The 21486-nt window shown below is 35.1% G+C and overlaps 1 protein-coding gene across 4 annotated transcripts in view; it reads left to right on the top strand.

The window, feature by feature from the left end:
* Window positions 1-21486, top strand: part of NAALADL2 (N-acetylated alpha-linked acidic dipeptidase like 2) — a 355925-nt gene that overhangs the window by 281584 nt on the left and 52855 nt on the right. For all 4 annotated transcript variants that reach the window (XM_072344515.1, XM_072344516.1, XM_072344517.1 and 1 more), the window contains 3 exons: window positions 3388-3480; window positions 6277-6482; window positions 7649-7768. In XM_072344515.1, coding sequence (XP_072200616.1) covers window positions 3388-3480; window positions 6277-6482; window positions 7649-7768 — 419 coding nt within the window. The remainder of the gene's footprint in view (window positions 1-3387; window positions 3481-6276; window positions 6483-7648; window positions 7769-21486) is intronic.

Here is a 21486-nt window from a genome sequence, read left to right as displayed (position 1 = left end):
CAGTATGTTTCAAAAAGCCAAGCAGCAGATTCATCAGTAATGATTAAACATTTATATATAGTTTTCTTACATTGCCTCTTCTTTTCCTTAGCCTTGCAGTTTTCAAGAGACATAATGTGAGAGAGGGAGTGGGAGGACATGGGGGGAGACATCTGAGATATGTCGGATACTTTGAACCCAAACAGTGGAGAGTGGGAATTAAGTTAGTTGTTAGTTTTGTGTTAGTTGAAGTCAGTAAGTAGATTTGTGTTTTTGTTTATTGTGGTGCTTCTTTGTATATCCTCGTTAATCTTAACATTCTTTGCTCCCATTAAAGAATGGGTACTTAGAAGGAATTCAAGAATGACGTACTGCAGAAAAGCTGTTCACTTCTGAAGCCTTTTTTTATTATTTGAGAGAGAGAGAATGTTATTAGGCTATTGTCTGGAACATGGTGCTTTGGTTTCAATTGTTCTAAATCAGGAAGAGAAGCTCTCAAATAGAGCAAGGTTGTAAAATTCAGCTATACAATATGAAGCATTCTCAAAATTTGTAACTGTCTTTGATACTGAGTGTGGTGCCTTCATTCCATATCACTGAGGTTCAAAGTGAAACAAGAAATGCGACACACCTGATTACTTAGTATCATAGAATGGCCCCAGTTGAAAAGACCTCAAAGATTATCTGGTTTCAACCCCCCTGCTATGTGCAGGGTCACCAACCACCAGACCAGGCTGCCCAGAGCCACATCCAGCCTGGCCTTGAATGCCTCCAGGGATGAGGCATCCACAACCTCCTTGGACAACCTGTTCCAGTGTGTCACCACTCTCTGGGTGAAAAACTTCCTCCTAATATCCAACCTAAATCTCCTGTCTTGGTTTACAACCATTTCCCATTGTCCAATCACTATCAACCCGTGTAAACAGTTGTTGTAAACCTAGACTCCAGGCAGTAGAGTATGTTCTTCTTTAGTTTTAAAATTGACAATCAAATGAGTAAGAAATAATGATGCATTTTTAGAAAACAGGTAGTTTGGAGACATGACAGTAATTTGGTATGAGACAATTTACAGATTTCAAGCTGTATAAACAGATAGAAAAATAGTGACAAAAGTAAATACTTTTCTACTTCAGAAATAACTTCTGGTTTACATAAAGTCAGGGTATATTCTGGGTAGTATTAAGCTAAATTCTCCTCATTTTCCAAAGAATACAGGAAAAAAGAAATAGTCAGTACCTTTAAAATACGGTATCAGGAAGTGAGATTTATTTTCAGGAGTGTCATAAGGGGATTAAATTTCACTTATGCTGTATTCTCCAAAGAATGCTTTCAGTTTTTCATCCAATGTACTGAGCCTTTAAACCCAAGTCAGTTTAAGCTGACTACTGCAGTACACAACTGTTAACTTGACTATCTGATTTCAGAATGTGTGCTGGTCCAGAAATTAATTTCCGATTTCTTCATTGTCAGTTGAAGACTACATAGCTGATGTTGATTAAGGAAATAGAGTGAAATCACTTGTTTTCAAAAGGATTTATCTTCTTTTTGAAATGGGGTCTAAAGAAACAGGTCTGAACTTTTGTGGCTAGAAGAAGAGAAATCTGTTTGAGCTTTGAAATATTTTTCTATCAGACTATTAAATGTAGCCCTAAGCAGACTCTATAATGGCTCCAAGCAAGGAGCTAGGGCAAGAGGTAACTGGTATAATGTAGGTTAAATTTAACCTGCTTAATGAACGTGGGAGCCTTGAGCTGATTTCAGATTTTTTAAATGACCAAAACGTGAATAAAGGTACCAGTTACAGTGCTGGGAGCCCGCTAGATTAATGCGTTTTAAAATTAAAGATTTAATAAAATTCCAGAACAGTATCTGCAGATTTATATAGCAACCATTTCATCATCATGTTGATAATAAACTTTGCAGTAACTTACGTCAGGAGGAAAGAGGTAATTACAACTTGAACCCAAACTTATTATTAACTTACTATGATAATTATTGCAAAGTAATATGCTGTGGTCTGTTTTTAATGAACTGGTTGGCTTTCACATTCTTTACTGTTGCAGTTTTCACATAAAAAGTGATTTTATTGGTAGCAGATAAGGTTTGGTCTGAGTAAAATAAAATGGAATAAATATTCTTGGTACATTTTGTAAAACAAGGAAAGATCATACCTGTCATTTTGCTTTTCTCAAATATTACTGGAGGACAGTGAGTGAAAATATATTGAATTTTATTTTAAGAGAATTTTAAAGTAAATTTACCAGATGAAGTACCAGCAAATGAGCCCTGAGGTATCCTAGAGATGTATTGTTTCGATTCTACATGTTTCAGTAAACTCTCTGCTGTAACATTTGGGAACAAGCTGTCAGCAGTGCAGTGGGAGGATAACAGCCCAGGTGATGGAGAGCAAAATGATGAGTGGAATATTTTAATTTTGGTCTATGACAGCTGGGATGTGGGCATTGAAGCTCTGCCCTTAACCACAATGTCTGTTGGTGGTGCAGTGCTGGGGCTCTCACACCTTCCTGGGATGTCAGGGTGACACCATCACCACTATCAGACAATTGTTAGCATTTAAGTTAGAGCAGTTTAAGACATTTTGCTTTTCTCAGATAGGAGTTATGACCTTTCAGATGAGGTGAATGTTAATAGAGTCTATTATAATGCAAACGCAACATTTTAAAGATATCTGCAGTGCCCTGTAGTTGGATGTTTTGTTCCACTGCCACAGACTCCAGGATTCAGAGTAGCTAATGTGTCCTACCTGGAGATAGAGGGAATGGCAATAATTCTCAGATCTGGACTTGAAAAACAATCAAACAGAAGTAACTGTTTTTAATCAAACACATTTTGCTGGCCTTACCCTGTGCCACGTGTCAGTTGTGGTGACTAATCTCATATATATTGGCTGCTTTACAAGGTTTTTTACTCTTGTATTTATATAATTTCCTCAAGCCAACAAAGCTGTCTTCTGCCGGTGTAAGGATATCACCAAAGGCTATGCTGGCACAGTGATTACTGATGTGAGGGTGTACCTGTTCCTATGTCATTTAGCATATGTTTATTCGTTGTTCTTGTTAGGGTTTTCTTATTTGTTTTTTTCCACAGCAGAATGTAAATGAGGTATTATTGTGTGAATGTTAGAGAAAGATTGATCTGGGGAAAGGCTTAGGGTAGGGATGCCTGTAAAGATTAAAACAATTTTATCACAGAATTTTGTGAATCCTACTTTTGGTTTTATTTTTTATTTTGGTTGGTCAGCATTTACTGGTTGAATTTGATGGTTGGTGTTTGTTTTTTTTTTTTTAATTTAAGGAGTAGAAATATCTTAAAATTAGAGGTTGTCTGCATAAGCAGAACTTAAACATTTTTTGTGAGTTTTTGTTTTTTCATTGTGTCTTTTAACAGACAAAAAAATAATCAGTCTCAGCATTCAGTCAGTTACTACATACAAGACCATCTCCAATGTCATTGGATATTTGAAGGGATCTGTATTTCCTGGTAAGTAGTCCTATATCATTTCAACTGATTATTTGTTTCACAGTGACTGGAGGTCATAGCTGAGGTTGGAGTTCTACTTTGCCATATAATGTCCAAGTGACTATGTTGATGCTTTTAATTATAAAATATGCTGTGTTGCATGATTTGAATTAATACGTGAGTTGTCTGTATGTCTTTAGAAGATATTTTGATTTATTTTATAAATTTAGCAGAATTATTAGTTAAATAAAACTATGACTCAGCCCACAACATCCCTGCATAACTCATACATTTCTCTGGATCCAAGGTGCCTGGGCAGCCTGATCTCTGGCTTAATTAAGCATGTATTATCAAATGTGATGGCAGTGTACTAAAATCTGTGACTAAGTTCTTCATCACAATTTCTGCAGTCTTATTTTGTGTTAGGCTCATGCCTTAAGCTAGTTTATACAATTCTATGAATAATAATTACTGTTCTGTATGCCTTTAGAATTAAGCATTAAGAACCCAAGGGTATTTGTGGTATAAAACAAAAATACTCTATCCTTTTTTGATATTGTATGTAGGTAATGTAATGAGAACATCAAAGGAATCAAGATCATCTTGAGCACATTCTGCATATGACTAAATCTATCTAAAAGTTGAAGTGTTTCTACATGATTAATGAACACCGTTCCTGACTACTGACATACTGTGAAGTGCTGTTGACCCAATCCAGTTCATACTGGGCAGATCACATCATTATCCAAACCATGACCGCTTTTCCCTTGTTTAATACCCTTTTACCATCACTAAAAGAAAGGGTAAAAATTTAACTACAGTTTCCTAGGACCAGGACCACTCATTTCATATTTGAAGGGATACAGTGAAGAAGGCAGCAAATCTTAATTTTTATCCCAGCTGCTAAAATAATTACTGAGTTTTTTCTGAGCTCAGTGCTGCACTTTTCACTAGAATGATTTTATTTTTTAAGGCAAGATAGGAAGTAATTAGCACTGTGGATTTAGTTTCAATAAAGGATTTAATGTCTTAGAATAATTTGAAGTTACTTGCCTATTCTTGCTAATGTTTTGTAAATAGGCGTTCCAGGATTTGCAACGTAGTAACTGTCACACTTAGACATACTGTCTGCCTAACTGTGGAATAGAAGCAAGAATAAATAACAAAAAGAATGCATCAGTATCTATTTAATAAATTCTTCATCTTTTGTGTACCTTATTATTGCATTCTTAGTAGGAAGCTACTTTTCAAAGTTATGACAGTATATACTTAACTCTAATAAAGGTAAAGAATGGTTTTAAAATCAGTCTATTGCCGATCAGTTAAAGAAATCTCTCTAGGCAGCAGTCACTGCAAAAAGTCCTCTAGGAGCAGATATTTATAAGTGGTGCAAAGTGTAGGCATTTTACCACTTATTTGTATTGCTACATGGCGGTGTACTGACAACAGTGAATAATGAATTCCTTTCAGTAAAGTAAGAATACCAACAGAAAACCAAAACACTTTGCACTCTTTCGAACCCATATGTCATCCAGAGGCCATTACAGATTTGGAACTAGATGATCTTTAAGGTCCCTTCCAACCTAAGTCATTCTATGAATCTATGATAACTGTTCTCCTGGTCTCTCTCAGTGCCCTGAAATATGGAAAGATTATCTTTAAGATTCTGGTTTTGGAGAGAGGGTCTTCACTATGTATCAGAATACACTCAATTAGTAATCTGTCAAAGGTGCTTCCTTTGTGAATCCATCTCATACAGAAGATCTTAGAGTTGAATAAGTCATTCAGCAGAACTCTGCATGGACTTGTTAAAACACACCAGTCACACTGCTAATTCATTTTGTTTTATACCACATCATTCTTTTGGAAGAAAAGGTGTTTCTTTAAACTTGAGAGTTAATATTTGGATTCTGTGATAATCCTCGAGAGATGAAGATCTGATTTAATTTCTCTAAATGAAATGTTGTTTATTCTGCTTTTTCTCTGAGTAATCATAGACACTCTTTATTTCAGGGTGACATTTACTGCCTTTCATTTTTTAAAATATATATAAAATACTTTCTTCCAGTATCACCAGACTTGCTAGCTCTGACTTACCTTTCTGTATCATTCACTGTCTTTATTCCTCTGTCATGTCTCCTCTCTAAACCTGCAGTTCAGGTCTTTTCAATATCTCCCTACCTGGAAGTCTAAGTCCTGATATCTAACTATTCTGGTTACCAGCTTCTCAACTGCTGTTCCTACAATGTCATTTTTGAGATAGGGTGGTGAGCACTGAACACAGTCTTCCAGGTGAGGGAGTGCTAATACTTTGTGTATTTTTTCCATATTACTCATATTACCACCACACCTTTTGTTTTTCTTTTTTGGATACTCACATGTATTGAAGATAGTGTTTCCCAGTTACTTGTGTTGATGGTTTTTATTTCTTAACAACACTAACACAAGCATGGAACTTTATTAGTTTCTCTAGATCTCAAAGTTCTGGCTGTAAAAGGGGGGTATATACCTGATTTATAAGAAGAGAAAGCAGTAAGCAAGCAATGAAGAATAGGGCACAGGCCTGAAATTAGGAAAGTACAAATATTTATTAATTTATATTCAAGTAGCATTGACAGCTTTATGTATGTCTACTCTATGGCTGTTCTGCATGTGACCATATAAGCTTTTATTGGCAGCATTGTATTGTATTAATGGCATTACAGACAATTAAGAAATTTCATCTTTTGTTTCTGTAATTCATTTAATGCCAGTAAGCAGAAGAAGATTCTTTTTTCTCTCTATCTCCCTTTTTTTTTTTCCTTTTTCTTGTTTCAGACAGATACGTCATCATTGGCAGTCATCACAGCAGTTTGAATACTTATGGTGGACAAGAATGGGCCAGTAGCACTGCTATCATAACGGCATTTATACAGGCCCTAATGTTAAAGGTTAAGAGAGGCTGGAGAACTGACCGAACTATTGTGTTCTGCTCCTGGGGAGGAACATCATTTGGGAACATCGGTTCATATGAGTGGGCAGAGGTAAAATAAATTTAGAAGAAAGCATTGCAATTATTATTACATTTGTGGAAAACATGGAAGTAATATGAAATTACCATATAGAAATTACTGTTTATTAGGGGAAGTTTCTGTGAAGCAAAGTACATGTGATAAAAGGAGGAGAACCACTGCACTGACTACATAAACATTTCACTGCTTCACTTTTCATATATTTCTGCTTAAAAGTTAGCTAGAGTCTGACAAGGAAGATTCCTTGGGCTCTTTTCCATTCTAAAGAATATAAATCAGTTCAGTGAAACAAAATACTTCATCTGAGTCTTATCGATTGTATATGAATGGAATTTATTTCAGTTGATAAATTAAAGGAGTAGCGAGCAGATATGTTTGTGCCTGCTGAATTAAAACAGTGGAGATAACGAAGAGTTAATTTATTTTTATCATACGTGAGAAGCAGCTAGCTCCCATTGAAGTTTCATACTTCCAAAATGATTATTCTTCAAAAACAAGAGGGGGTGAAAAAATCGAATTGAAAAGATCCAGGCTGGAAGCAAAATCTGTTTAGTTCCACTTCAAGTCAGCTTTACATCAGATGTAATTGTGTTACACCCCTTCTGTTCAGTATGAAGAGCCACTTCATGCAAAGAGTAACTCATTACTGGGAAGGCAAAGAGGACTTTTTTAAAAGAGATAATAATTGAAACTGTTTGTACATACTTTTTTTGTAGTCTAAGATATAATAAAGTGACAACACTGAGAAAGTTATGCAGTTTAAATCTGAATTTGCTCTCCAAAAATTAGACTACGTTTAACTGTTGATAATGATTGCTTTTGAAGTTTGTCTTCTGTTAGGCAGAAGTGTAAAAGGCCTTCACGTTGTTTCACAGTATGTAATGTTTTCATTTTTGGCCTTACAAGTGTAGTTATTTTTAATTCCTCATAGGCCTATTTGCATTTTGTTGAGCTGATGTGTGAAATGGAATTAAAACTTCTGCTACAGAGAGAAATAACACTAAGATATCCTTTGAAGTTTTTAACAGTATATTGTAAAAAACAGTAGGTAAGTATTACTTAGGGAAGCACGGAGGACAGAATCATAGGGTGCAGTTTTTCCCTAGAAGGAAAGGAAATGATAAAACAATTAATTATAACCATGTGCAGTAATAACCGTTGCTCTGCTTGTGTTGTAGGATCTCAAGAGAGTTCTTCAGAGAAATGTTGTGGCTTATGTTAGTCTCCATAATCCAGTCAGAGGCAATTCAACTTTACATCCTATTGCATCCCCTTCTCTTCAGCAACTGGCAGCAGAGGTTAGAAATAAAATATTTTATTTCTTGGATGGTTCATGAGTTTGCACAGATAATCCCCTTAATACTGGTTCAGTTTCAGTAATTAAAAGGTAAATATTGTTTTGTTCAAGCATTTTAACTTTAAATTAATATACATGGACAGTTTTTATTAAGTAAGCAGGTTAAGCTGTTTTTTTAAAAACCAGAAGGTGCTTTAACAGATTGGAAGGGATAACTTACATGCTTGAGCTTTTCATTATACCAAGTCTGACCCAGCTTGCACTCCCTTCAGCTTTTGGACATTTTTGCAATTTAAAAGAAGCATAATTTGTTCTCAATACCAAAAATTAGAATTTTCTTTTCCTAATCTGATCTTTACAGGATTTTTCTCATAATGCATGTAAGTCTGTTTGTTTACCAGCTGTAATGTGGTACACATGGGGAGAGTATAACTCTATTACTATATAGTGTACATATGTCAGGTTGAGAGCTCACCTGCATCTTTGTGACTTTGCCTACAGTCAGGTTATTGCATAGTTCTGCCAATATCAGTGCATGCAGGTTTTTATCTAATGACCTCATTGATGTATTTATTAATACTTAAGATGAAATTAAAATAATATCAGATACATACTAGATTAAGAAAGCAATTTAAAATGCATGGAACAGACTTCAACTTAAGTTTCATGGAACATGGATTTTAGATGCTTTTTCTATAAATTTGCAAATGTAATATTCATTACATTATTCTGATTTTTCTTTGACTTGCCTCTGAAGCAGCTGGTACTAAACACTGCTTGAAATATCATCTTGAATTAAGTGGAGCTTAAGACTGATAATACTTGGCAGTTTTTGTCAAACTAAATGAGTAAAATGATCTAATATTGGCCAAACTGACTCTTAGTAATGTTTTAAGCATTTTTCCTGTTCAGTGATTAGATGATCATTTCTTCATGAAAAGAGTCTGATTTATTCTTTCTGAATGTTGTGGAAAACTCATTGTAAAAACATTTCTTTTAAGGAAAAAAGACAAAAAAAAAAAAAAAAAGCAAAGGATTTTTATTTCTGGAAAATTAGTGTTATAAGTATGTCTGCAGATTTTCTGGATATGTCTGTTACTCTCCTATTACACATAATAGTTATTGTGTTTGCAAAAATACTCTTCTGACAGTTGTCTATCTTTGTTGCTAATCTGTTGGTGTCTGCAGACCTATCTCTGTGAAAAAAAAAAAGGTATTTCCCATTTGACAGGAATGTATTTATTACATTAGATCCTTCACCTACTGGTTTTAATTTTATTTTCTTTCTTAGAATTCAGAATGCAATCCATAACCTTGATTCTAGGCTGTGAACAGTCTAGAACTGTGCAGCAGTAACTGTCTTTATTATCTGAATTTCATTTTATTAAGATTTAATTCTTCTATTCTGATAAAGACCAGACTAGTGGGAGCATGTCAGTTTTGGAAAAAAAGAAATCTATTTCCACTTTAATTCTGTGGTGAGTTTGGATATGATGTTCCTTATAATTTATAATTCTTGTAGTGGCCATTGGGTACTATTCAGAAGTGCAGACACAGCTTCTCTCAGGTGTTCTGCCTTGTACAAGAGAATTAGTTAGTGGTTAGTTAAACATGATTAGTGCTTCATTTTATTTTATTTTATTTTATTTTACTTTATTTTATTTTATTTTATTTTATTTTATTTTTTTCTTCTATATACACTCTCCATCTCATCTCTGTTTCTTTAGTGTGTAAGGCTATATTCTTGTAAATGTACCTGTTTTGCATGTTTACCCCAAAGTCCCGTTTAAAAAGAAAAGGACAAAATGCTTGTAAGGTAATCTGTAAAATTCTGTTTGTAGGATAATATTATATGTAATTAATGCAGTGTCCTACTGGTTGTGACATTGAAAAGATTTATAGGAATTACCGATTCCGAGTGCTGGCCAGAATTCTGAATTGATGTCAAATATTATGACAGTGATGGAGCATCCCAGCAAAGATCTTCATTTGTTCCCATGGGTACTCACAATTTGCCATGAATCTAGGAGTCTTTCTCTGGGAGACAGATCTTATAAAGAATATTGATGTTACATCAAGCTCTTGCCAAGAATACAATGTAATTATAGATTTATTTCAAAATTATGGTAGTACAAACGTTGTAAAATCTATCTTTTTGGATCTCAAATCATCTTGAAAAAATGACAAGTCAACCAGCCGCATAAGATTCTTGTTAACATAGGCAAGTTGCAAATAAGTGCTTAAAAAGTCCAGCAAGAGACAGACATCATTCTAATTTGTATTTAGTGATTGATTATGAGAGCAGTTCTATGAATGTCGGTGTGTTAGAACAGAAATGCAGATGAAACTGGAATTCAAAATTAAGAATATCAATCTATTTTAACATGAAAAAGGAAAATTAATTGCTTCCATAATTTGTGGGTTCATGGAAAAAGCCTTCCATGTGCCATTGGATTCAGTGCTACCTTCCTGTGTTTGGATTCAGTGGTAAATCTCATACTTCCACTGCTAGACTTACAGATACCAGCTAGCGTGGTTTTGCCTGTTTGTAAATAGGATTGCCTTGCAGTTTTGGTAGGTGTGAGGACAGGGAGGTGTTTGAACTTGACCATTAAGGACAGAGTCTAGTTTCACTCAGTCCTCAATTCTGTGCTGAAATTCCATCTTAGTAACAAAGCAAAGAAAGAATGTATTTCTAGGGGCACTTAATTCCTGTTACAAAAGTCAACAAATATGGCAAACAATGAAAAATAGAACTTGTCCTGTGAAAGAAAACTGGAGTGAAAATTGAACTGAATGTAGAACACTCAATGAGCGCAACAAGATCCATAGCTTACATGGAACACAGGAGAAATACCAGTGGTAAGCAAGTGCGTGTTGTATGGGAGCGTCTGTGTTCTGATATATTTGAACATGACTTTTCTAGAGCTGAATTTTGGACATAGTTTGAGCTTTCTAATCACTGCAGATTCCAAAAAAACCCCAAACTTTCTCTTTTTAATTCTACAAACTAAAGGAAAAGTAAGGAAGACATTTTAGCTGAAATGTAGTTTGTATGACTATTATAGATATACCAATAAAGAGAGAAGTGAGAAACCTGTTGAATTGGGCGCTGTGTGAGATCTGGTGATCAATGAGAGAACAGGCTAATTAGACCTGATGAGATTATATCTTTATTTTAGTGTCAGGTTTTAACAGTGAGCTAGATAATCAGTGTGCAAATAGTAATTTTATGTGCCTATCTCTGGAATTCTGGTTGAAACACCAAATTACACAAAGAAGATAATTTAAATATTTGGATTAATTAAGCAAAGAGGAATTCAAACAATTCTGAGACCTTGGCATATTTAATCCCAATCTTTTTATATGACTATGCTATTTAGTGTCCACAATAACAAGAGGGAAATTCTACCAAGTTACATTTTTGCCTACTATTTTTTGTTGGGAAAGTGATTGTTAGTCCACTTGCTCAGGCAGTGAATCACCATTTTTTTGGCAGTATATCATTGATAAATCAGGTTTGGCTTTTTTGGCTGGCATTCATTCACTGTAGATAAGGCCATCAGTGATTTTTTCTACAGTGAACATTTCAAGATAAAAATATATAATCAATATATAATGAAAATTATTAATTTGTATTTGATTTTAACCAATTATGTTTTTTTCTGAACTTTTTTTTTACTGTTTTTTTCTGAACGCCCCAATAGTTTACTACTCCTTTCTCCTTAGGAACCTTTTAAAGCTACAGAAGAATGGATTAGATCACATTCTATATCAGAAGTTAAGAAATGACTGTGCTAACAAATATTCATATTGGTTATTATTAGTTTCTATTAATGAATTAAGTGGCATAAAACAGAGTCTGAAAGCATTTATCTCATTTTCAAGTAGAACCAAAAGCTTTTGTATAGTTGCTTGATAATATTTACTGATTTTGCATTAAAAAAAAAATCATACATTATTGTTAATGTGGATTCTCTTCCTTCCACTGGAAGTTCCAGGTTTCTTTATTCAAGCAAATTAAATCTGTATAATGTAATAAACTGTATTGTCCAAAGAAACTGTTGTACCTTCCAGAGACCTTTCCACGATGATAGAGAGTTTTCATAATGACAGAAAACCTTTTAGGTAGACAGATTATAAGTAAATTTCTGGCTCCAAAAAAGGATAGATTGATGGCTGTAGATGTTTTAAATTTTCTGCGTAAGCTCAAATAATCACATGATTTCTCTCAGTGTTCTTCTAGTAATTATTAGCTGTGTCATTGGCTGATTTAATGGCTATAAACTATACAGCACAATAGCTTATGGAAAATAAATATGCAAAAATGAAGTGTATGGTCAAATAACCATAAGAAAAGATGGCATCTTTAAATTGATTTTTTTATATAGAACAAATACTGGTAGTTGTTTGCAGTTGTCACTCAAAATAATTAACTCCATTCAATGCAGAAGTATCATAAATCATACCTACAGAAAACCTTCAACTAAGTTTGCAATCAGTTGCCTGCATAATGAAATGGCACTGAGGGTTCAGAATTGAGGGTGCTTTGGAACCAATTAAATCATAGCAGATACTTGGGGGTACTGAGTTGAGGAGGAAAAAATAACAACACATCTGAAGTCTTTTTCTGCCTGTGAATTTATGGGTTATGGTTGTAAATTAAACACAGGGATAAATAGAGTTGTGGGCTTTTGGTTTGAGGTTTGGTTTTTTTCTTGGTTCATCTGGTTTTTTAGTCAGAGACTTTTATGTTCTTCTGTAATAACTATTATTGTCAGGAAACACCAGCTGACTGCACTGAATACGGGATGAGGTCTGTGATAAGAAGTTATTTCTGTCATCCCAAATTTTTACTTGCACCCTCGTATTATTCTCTAGGAGCAAAGAACAAGAGAGCCATTTGTATCTGAGGTTTGAGATGAGGAATTTGTGCTTCTTATAAGTTACTATACAAACCACTTATTATTATTGCTGCTTCTATGATTAGTTGTGATGAGTAAGAGATGAATCAAGTAGCCTCAGGAAAGCTCCCAAATTATCAAATTGTTTCTGATATTCACAAAAAGGAAATTGGATTTGTCAGTCCCTAAAGATTTCAATTTAAGCAAGAAAATTATTCACTTTGTAAACTGAGTATCTGCTTCAGAGAATTGATGCATCTTCCTCAAAGTTCATGTGAGTTTTACAGTTTGAAATGAATTAATATGTCTCAGACAAGCAAGTCTTCATTAACTTTTTTTGGCAGAGGTTGCCACATGAGGCACATTGTTCTTCAACTGGTATTTTGCAGTGAGTTAAAATGAAGGATAAAGAAGTGTTTGTAGAGTGGAAGTGAGAGTCATAACTTGGGGGGGTGGGGGGGGGGGAAGTGAAAAAAAAATGCACCTAGGAATAGATTTTTCACTTTTGTTTCTCATATTCTTCTCATATTCATGTACTGCTATCAGAAACAGTATTTTCATTCATTATACTATGATTTAATGCCTCTTCACAGCACAGAAGAGTATTTGGAGAATATTTCTGTAAGCTAAAGTAGCTGACCAGTGAGTTAATCTTTCATTGAGCCTGAAAAGTTACACTGCTTCTATTATGACAGTATCATGAGCATCTGCTCATTCTGGGGGTCCCAAACCAAACCCCCGAGCTTGATGCTCTAGTATTTAGTTCCACTTCTAAATAAAAGTGGTAAGTTAATAATGATAAAGTCTATCATCAGTTGATCTTTCTAGCATTCCATACTTCCCCACAACTTACTCCATGCAGATTTTGCCTTAGGCTCTGGTGCTTATTCTAAGTAACACTGTGGCTTTGGGCAAAATATTCTTAGAACTTGACTGAAAGCCTACCTGTGACCTTTTTAAAAGGGAACTGTGACAGTGTTTGAAAAGAGAAGAGCTCATACATGACCTTTAGTTGGGACAATGTGTTTATGTTCCCAGATAACACACACTGCCTTGGGCTTCAGTGTAAATATTTTGGTCCTTACTCTAGGTTCCTGGACACTGAGGGAAATTATATGAAGACTGCTGCAGTTACACTGATGTAAAAGCAGGATAAAATGTGAGAGAGATTTTAGGATTTCTGTTAGAACTGAATCTGGATTTCCTGTGGACTTAGCTTCTTTTCCAAATATAGTCACTGACATACAGCCAGCTGCCTTTCTACATATACAGGCATAATTATTTTACCTCAGAAAGTAATGCATTGTGTTTGGTGAATAGCTGCTGAGGAAAGTGAATTAAAACCCATTGTTATTGAGTACCCTCCAATTATTCTATTTTTTTCAGAAGGAAAGTGAAAGAAAATGGAGAAATATATCAGGACCCTCTAAATCATTAATTAAGTTCAGAAGCACAAGCATCAAGCTTTAAGATTCTTCTGGAAACCCTGGAAACCTGTAGAGTAGTTCCTCACATCCATCTTGTTTGTGTTGTCCTGGAAGAATGGGATTGCACTTTGTTTGCAGCATATAGCTGTGCTCAGCAATCATTAGCGTGTCCATTGCATTGTCCAGCAAGAGGGCCATGTGTTCCTTATTGAAACGAGTAGCAACGTGCTCCACACTGGATGGTATTCTTTGAGATGTCCTCCCTAAGGCATTCCCCTTTTAAACTGAGGAGCCAACTATATCACCTATACCAGCATTATTATTTGCACTGACATTTAAAAATTAGCCTATATCAACATTTCAAACTGTATGAATTCAAGTCTGTACAAATTTTTCCCCTAATGTGATTTACTCCTTCCCCCTGTGTTTACTACAGACCACAAGCCCAACAAGGAACTTCAAGAATTCAATTAAATCCTTGACAGAGATTTCATCAGTATTATCATTATAGGTCTACATCTAGAGCTTGTTAATTAGTCAGGGCTCCCTCTGGATCTTTGCTTTTGCATCATGCATTAATATTTTAAGGCTGTCTTGGGTCTCCTCCATCAGAGTATTTAATTTTAAAAGAAATGGATAGCTTGTGTACTTCTAGTATCAGTGATCTAATAGATTCAGTGAGTACAAATAGTTTCAAGCAATGAGCCTTAGACAGTTATCCAATGTTCAGGATTTTTGATGGTTGCTTTAAAATTAAACTGCTCTTTGACCTCTGGTTGGGTGAACTTCCTGGTGCTTTAAAGTCGTGTTTGTTTAATTTGTGTAAGTTCTTTCCTTCTGCAGTCAGGTAGCATTCTCCACATGCTTTGTGGTACTTGCTGCAGTACCTCTCTGACACACGGTGTTAGTTTGAAAGATTTAATTGAATTTTAGGTAAATGAGTTAATTTAGAGAAATTGGAATTTGTTGTTGGTCATTGATAATGCCTTCTTAGGATTCACCCTGGTGTCAGTGAATGCAGAGCTCTCTTTACAGTGAGGCAGAAATTAGACTTCAGCCCTTCCTTTTGAGTGCAAACAAACATTTGGTCTGAGGCTTCAGTAGCGTACATGCTTGTGTCTTTAATTTCCTTAATGTATGTGCTCTCTGGTTGTGTCATCTGAAGAACATACATTACACTCTGTCGCTGTCTGCGCTTGTTACATCAGGATCAATAGATGAAGTACTACAGAGGCATGCTAATGTTAAAGATGAAGGCAGAAAAAACAGCAGCTCCAAGGCCCACTGAAGGAAAGATGATGAAATAGCAGTAGGGAGACTTAGCTAGGAGATAGTGGGTCACTATTGTTTCCTGGTTTGGTATGCAGATGAATGAGAAAAGCCATTTGTTTTGGCTTGGTTTTAACATACACTATATAGAAACTAAGTTGAAAATAATTGAAAGTAGTTCTTGATATAGACATTCCTCTAATGCTTTTAAATGGAAATCCTTAGTCCCCTTAATATTCAATAATACTGTTCATCTCCAAATGTTATATTGAACTGTAGATCAGAGAGGTTGGGTTGTTTTCATAACAGCATGGTTGGCTCAAACTGTAATCTTTCTTTAGTGTTTTGAAAAGTCAATCAGACTGTACTCAAACGTGTTAAAATGAAATTCAAATGAAATTCTCCATTGCAGGTAATAACGAAAGGTCATCCACATTGCTGTTTTTTATCGTAGTCTTTAAGAAAATAGTATTATTATAGAAAATGAACTACTAAAATTTCAAGCCATCCAGTGCCGTAACAGAAGACAGCAACTGTTAGTATAATAGATGATAATTATCAGTGTTTCATTATTCTGTCAGCATGCAGATGCTTAGAGAAACAGAATATTTGATTAGGCATGTGAGTGCTGGGGAATATTTCTTTGCTACTTACGCCTTAGTAGCATGAAGATTAGGAGAAAAACACAGTTTCAGTAAAGATATTTAACTTTTTTCTTTTCCTTCACTTTAAATAAAGGTTTATCTTTTCTTAAAGCCTTAGGTCAGCTTATTATCATTATTATTACTACTGCTTTTTCTTTGTATCAGGCTTGGCCTATAGCTGTGTAAGGAATATATATTTTTTAAATATACTCCTCATAATAAGTCATTCTAATTTCTCCTTGCTTGTGATTTTTGTGTTTATCAATAAACGTAGCAGGGAATAACATAATGTCTCCCTCAGTCAATACACAGGATTTCTTTAAATTTCTTTCTTTCCTTAGCTTTTGAAACTACTGTTTCACAAGTAAAATTGTCTTAAGAGCATTACTGGAATTGCTGGTCTAAGATCTGAAGATTACATAAAAGGTCAAATCAAAGACTTGAACTAAACCGTAATAAGACAGGAGAGTTTTCTATTTTTCTACTAGTAATAATTAGTAGAAAATAATAATTTTACTCATTAACCCAACAGTCCATCAGTGTAAACTCTATATTCTATGAAGAGCGAGTTCTTTGTGGAACCTTTCATATTCCAATTTACACATATCAAAGGGTAAGTGAAATATATCATAGAGTAAATATATTGCAGTGTAAATGTGTGTGCATGGCTCTTAGCATGGTTCTTTACCTTCTTAGGCCTAACACTGCCTGGTGCAAGATTTCTAGAAGGAACTATTAAATGGGGTTTAATTTTGTCAGGGATCCATGATTTTGTTTGTTCAGCTGTTTATGCCATAACTTCAACCTGACATTCACTGAGTACATTCAAGATAGCAAGCCAGAAAATATGAAAGGTTGGAGCTGTGGATCTGGGTAAACCCAGTGGATGTATTTATTTTTCCTCCTCCTTCGATGCATCATTGTCATATCTTTCAGTCTGTGTTTCTAAAAATACATTAAGTACTGCAAAGATATTCAGAGCTGCATGCTGCATTATTTGTGACTTTAGAAGGGAAGAGGTCTGGCAGTCTCCTTGCGGAAATTACAAAAATGGCTTAGGAAATTAGAACTCACCTAGCCAGAGCAGCTCTGTTACCTGAGAAATCCATGACAACCATGAAACCTGGGACTTCTACACTGATGGCATGTGAAAAGCTCTGAGCTTTGAACTCTGAGTTCTGAGCTTCTGTGACCCTGTGGATAGAACAGTATACCGGGAGTCAATCAAGAGGTTATTTTCAGCTCCCAGCTTTGCTCCTAGCCTGCTTTTTGCTGCTGCATGATTCATTTCACATCTCTGAACCACAGTAAAAGCAGACTGATTTTCAGAGGTAGTGATACTTAAACAGTCAGGGGAACTTGGTGTGATTGCAAACTGGGTGTTTGTTAACATTACTGGCTTTGCATAGATTCTGGTTATTAACATCCCACCAATTTTGGCCTAGCCAACTAGGACAGCCTGGGTTTTGATTATATTTTGATTATATTGTCTCTTTGGTCAGACCATAGAATTCAAATACCCATAAAATTGTTTTGAGCTATGTTTTTCAGTAATAGGTAGGTTGATTCTTAAACATCTTTGAAATTGGGGCTAATGGTAAAATGTATTGGCTAGTCAGTCTGAATTAAGGACAGGGTGAAAACAGTCAGTTTCTATAGAAAAGTTAGTTATACACTGCGCTTAATTGCATAACTATGTGATGATCATTTAAGGGAAATATAAATGGATTAAATTCTTCAGAATTCTGGAGTAGTTTGACAGGAGAGCTGTGATGGTCAATGAAATATTTCAGCTTTTCTTAAAACTATTGGCTCTATCCTTGTTCTTCAAAGGATTGAGTAACTTCTCTCTCTTCCTCCCGGTAAGGATGGAGAAATGAAACTACAATCTCTATTGGTAAGACCAGAGTGATGCAACCCAGAATTAGTAGCATTGTTGAACCTGATCACCAGTCAGAATATACTGAAAAGCGTTCACTGTATTTCTATCTCTACATTTTATAGTATGAGAATTCATTTGGGCATTTAGAACTATTTACAAACCACAACTATTTCAATGGTATAATATATCATCTTCTTGAAAACAAGGTGAACTTATCAAATCCTAATCCTCTTGCACACTTAGCCAGCACAAATCATTGAAGAAATCATGCAGTTCTTTGCGGGTCTCAAATTGTCCCTATTTGATACTAATACTGATTAATTTATATTTCATTAAAGCTGTGTTTCACAGTATCTCAGTATGTATGTGTCAGCTGGCACTAAATAGTATTCATGCTGCTAAATACCTGGAAGAAAAAGCTTGAGTACCATTCAATCCAGGAAAGTACTATTTTTTATAGAATCAAAAAGCAGTTTTCATCATTCAGTTATGAATGCAATCATTCTCTGCTCAGAAATAGTTTGGATTAAAAATTAGATTGAAAAATACATGCCATACACTCAATTATTTCAGCATTTTCACTCTGTTATTACAGTGTGATCATTGCTGGGTGTTCATCATAAAGTGGTGGGATCATAAGATGCTTTCTGAATGTTACTATAAATAGAAGCATTACAGTGGATATTGAGTCTGAGGCTTCTTTTGCCCCCCTCGTGCCAAGACAGTCCTCTGAATGTAATGGTTGTGTTCTTACAAGGAGTATTTTCATTTTACTCTGAAAGTACTGAGGGATCAAACTAGGGAATCTTCTGAGAGGTAAATGCATTCTTTATGTGATTTATTTGGTTTCACTAAGAGTCTTCATGTCGTCATTAAAAGTTAATTAACAGTGTTCAGATTTTAGATATTTTAAGTAAAATCTCATACATGTTTACATAAATATACGCAAAAGCTAGAGGAAAGTGATTGCTGAGGAATTAAGGACCCAATATCTCATTTTAAATACAAAATCAAAGCAGCAGTTTTTAATCACTACCTTATGTATGTATTTGAATCATGACAATTTGACAGGACTCAGAATTTGGGAAATGTCAATGCAGTTAATTTCTATCTGTGATGGTAGGTGGGGCTGAGATACCAGGTACCTTGTATTGTCTTTAGTTGGTTTGAAAAGTACCTTAAGTACTAAATAGGAAAGCACAGCATGAAATGCCACTTATAATTCCATAAACACCTAATCTGCATTAACTGTAATATATATGATCAATCAGCAAAGAAAGAGAGCAAAGCAGGATGATTATAGCCAAACCAGATCAGAGGGGAGAAAACAGAGATGTGTGCTTCCTGTGGAATTAATATAATTCCTAGAATCTGTGTGCTTTTTTCATCCAGTTTTCATAGAGCAGGCAAAGAGCTAATAACATCTTTATGAGCTCTCAGACCACCTAGTGATTTGTTGGAGTGTGGCAGGATTTCATGGGTGAGAGATGTATACTCATGAATCCTTTGCAGTGCACCTTCCCTGGCCTTTCCTGTCTGTTGATTCAGCTTAACATATTTGCAGGAACTGAGATGCTAATTTGTTGCCTTGTGCCAAGGATCCCTTTTCTCTTTATCCCCGTGGTCTTTGTCCTCTTATTCCATTGGATGTGTTTGGGAAAACAACTGCTCCATCCCATCTGAACACCACTGGGATATAATCCAGTTTATTTGTCTGGTGTTTTCTGCATCTTTCCGTGGTCTGTGATTAATTTGATAAATTCTATAGCTGTTTTCTTTTTAGATAGTTTGACTTCATCTAGATGGTCTTATCTCCTATAGCGTGTTTGCCTTGCACTAACCCAAGTAGCTATTGAATTCAAGAAATAAAGATTTAATTATTCATTAATAATAAGCTTCTGTGCTGTGGTTCTGAAGCTGGGATCAGTGGCGCCTTGTAAGAGCAATTACTCACTCTTATTTGTCGTGTTGAAAACTGCTTGGACATTTAAATCAGTCTTCAAAAGCAGCTAGGATTTTAATTTCAGCTGTATTCACTTAAAGAAAGGTAGGTGACCAGAACTTACTGACAAGTGTCTCTAGCTGGAAAGTGAACTGTGGAAATAAACATTGGGTTTTTTTTATTTTTTGTTTTTAATTTAGGTTTTTACTTATGGCAGCATCTTAATGTAGCCGTAAAAGGCATTATGAATGCTTAACTCTAATCAACAGAAAAATGATGTCTGCAGTGAAGTACCACTTTATTATACTTTAAATGTTTGAGGTCTATTTTATAACATTAATACAAATTAAATGTATTTTATGGGCCATATGGTACTCTTTCTCCGATTTGTAATATGAGCCAATAACGTGATGCTGAAAAACAAAATGAACTCCAGAGAAATACAATTACCCAATTACGATTAGCATACACATCCTTGCACTGACATGTACCACTCGATGCTTACTCTCTAACCACATGGCTTGCTTTCCTTCCAGCATAAAGAGAGGGCTGGCTGACACAGTAGAGACCAGCCTGAGAAGCTATGAGTGATCAGAGTAGTGCTATTGCGCATCTTTTACTGTAAAACTGCATAAAGTAATCTAGTTTGCCTGCTCTGCGGAAGGGAGGGAGTTGTTACAGAGCATGTTGCTGATTGTTTATTCTAGGTGTATTTTTAAAATAGTCCCACCTCCTAATTACTCTCATCCCATTTCCCCTCATTCCCATGCCTCCCATCATCCTTCTGCACACTAAGAGTATCTCATTTTTGCATCTTATTCCACTAAATGATTCTTTAATATCTTTTCTTATACTGAATTATTAATGAATAATAAGAAAGGGGGATGTGGAAACAATGGCTTGCTTTGCTGATTCTTTCTTTCTTAATACACTTCATGCTATTGTGATCCTCTAGTTTTCATGATCTATTCTTTTTGTTCAGGCTCCTTTCTCATTTTTTCTGGTCTTTTCACTTCATCTAATGAGGAATGCTCAGTGTCCCCCATCCCCAGAAAACCACAGCCTTTCAAATCACGGTTCTTGTTTATTTAGATTAGTTATTGTGTGTAGAATGTATGGCATACTGTGGTTTGCCCCTACTTTACCCTACTTTAACATTTAACCGATGGAAGTTTTTTATTAATTGTATGATGTTATTATTCATTATCTTATTGGGAAATGTATTTGTTTGATGAATGCAAAACACACTGCATGAACTCCAAAATAACTGAGAAAGACTTGATGATGCATCTCATAAGTAAGGCTTTATGTGTTTCATATATAGAATTTCATAAGTAAAAATGATTCTGTTGTTGTTATAAAGAGGAATATTTGAATAGCTGAAATGCAGTTTAGTAAAGTGTTTGCTGATGGGCAAAATACTGGCTAAAAATCAGATTTGAGTTTCTGAAAAAGGAAGTGTCTGTTTTTTTCTACTCGTTGTCCTAGTAGAAATGAGGGTTGGTGCATATTTAACAATAACTGACTCTAACATCATTGTCTTTTAATTAATAATAAGAAATGCAATATTTTTTCGTATATTAATTGAAGAAAGCATGATTGTGTAGCAGCCATTAAAGACCTCTGGGCTTGCTATTGAAAGATACCTCTC

This window comes from Excalfactoria chinensis, chromosome 9, assembly GCF_039878825.1.
Source record: "Excalfactoria chinensis isolate bCotChi1 chromosome 9, bCotChi1.hap2, whole genome shotgun sequence".
Taxonomy (NCBI): domain Eukaryota; kingdom Metazoa; phylum Chordata; class Aves; order Galliformes; family Phasianidae; genus Excalfactoria; species Excalfactoria chinensis.
Note: the sequence above shows the minus strand (reverse complement) of the source record. Positions and strands in the feature narration are given on the sequence as shown.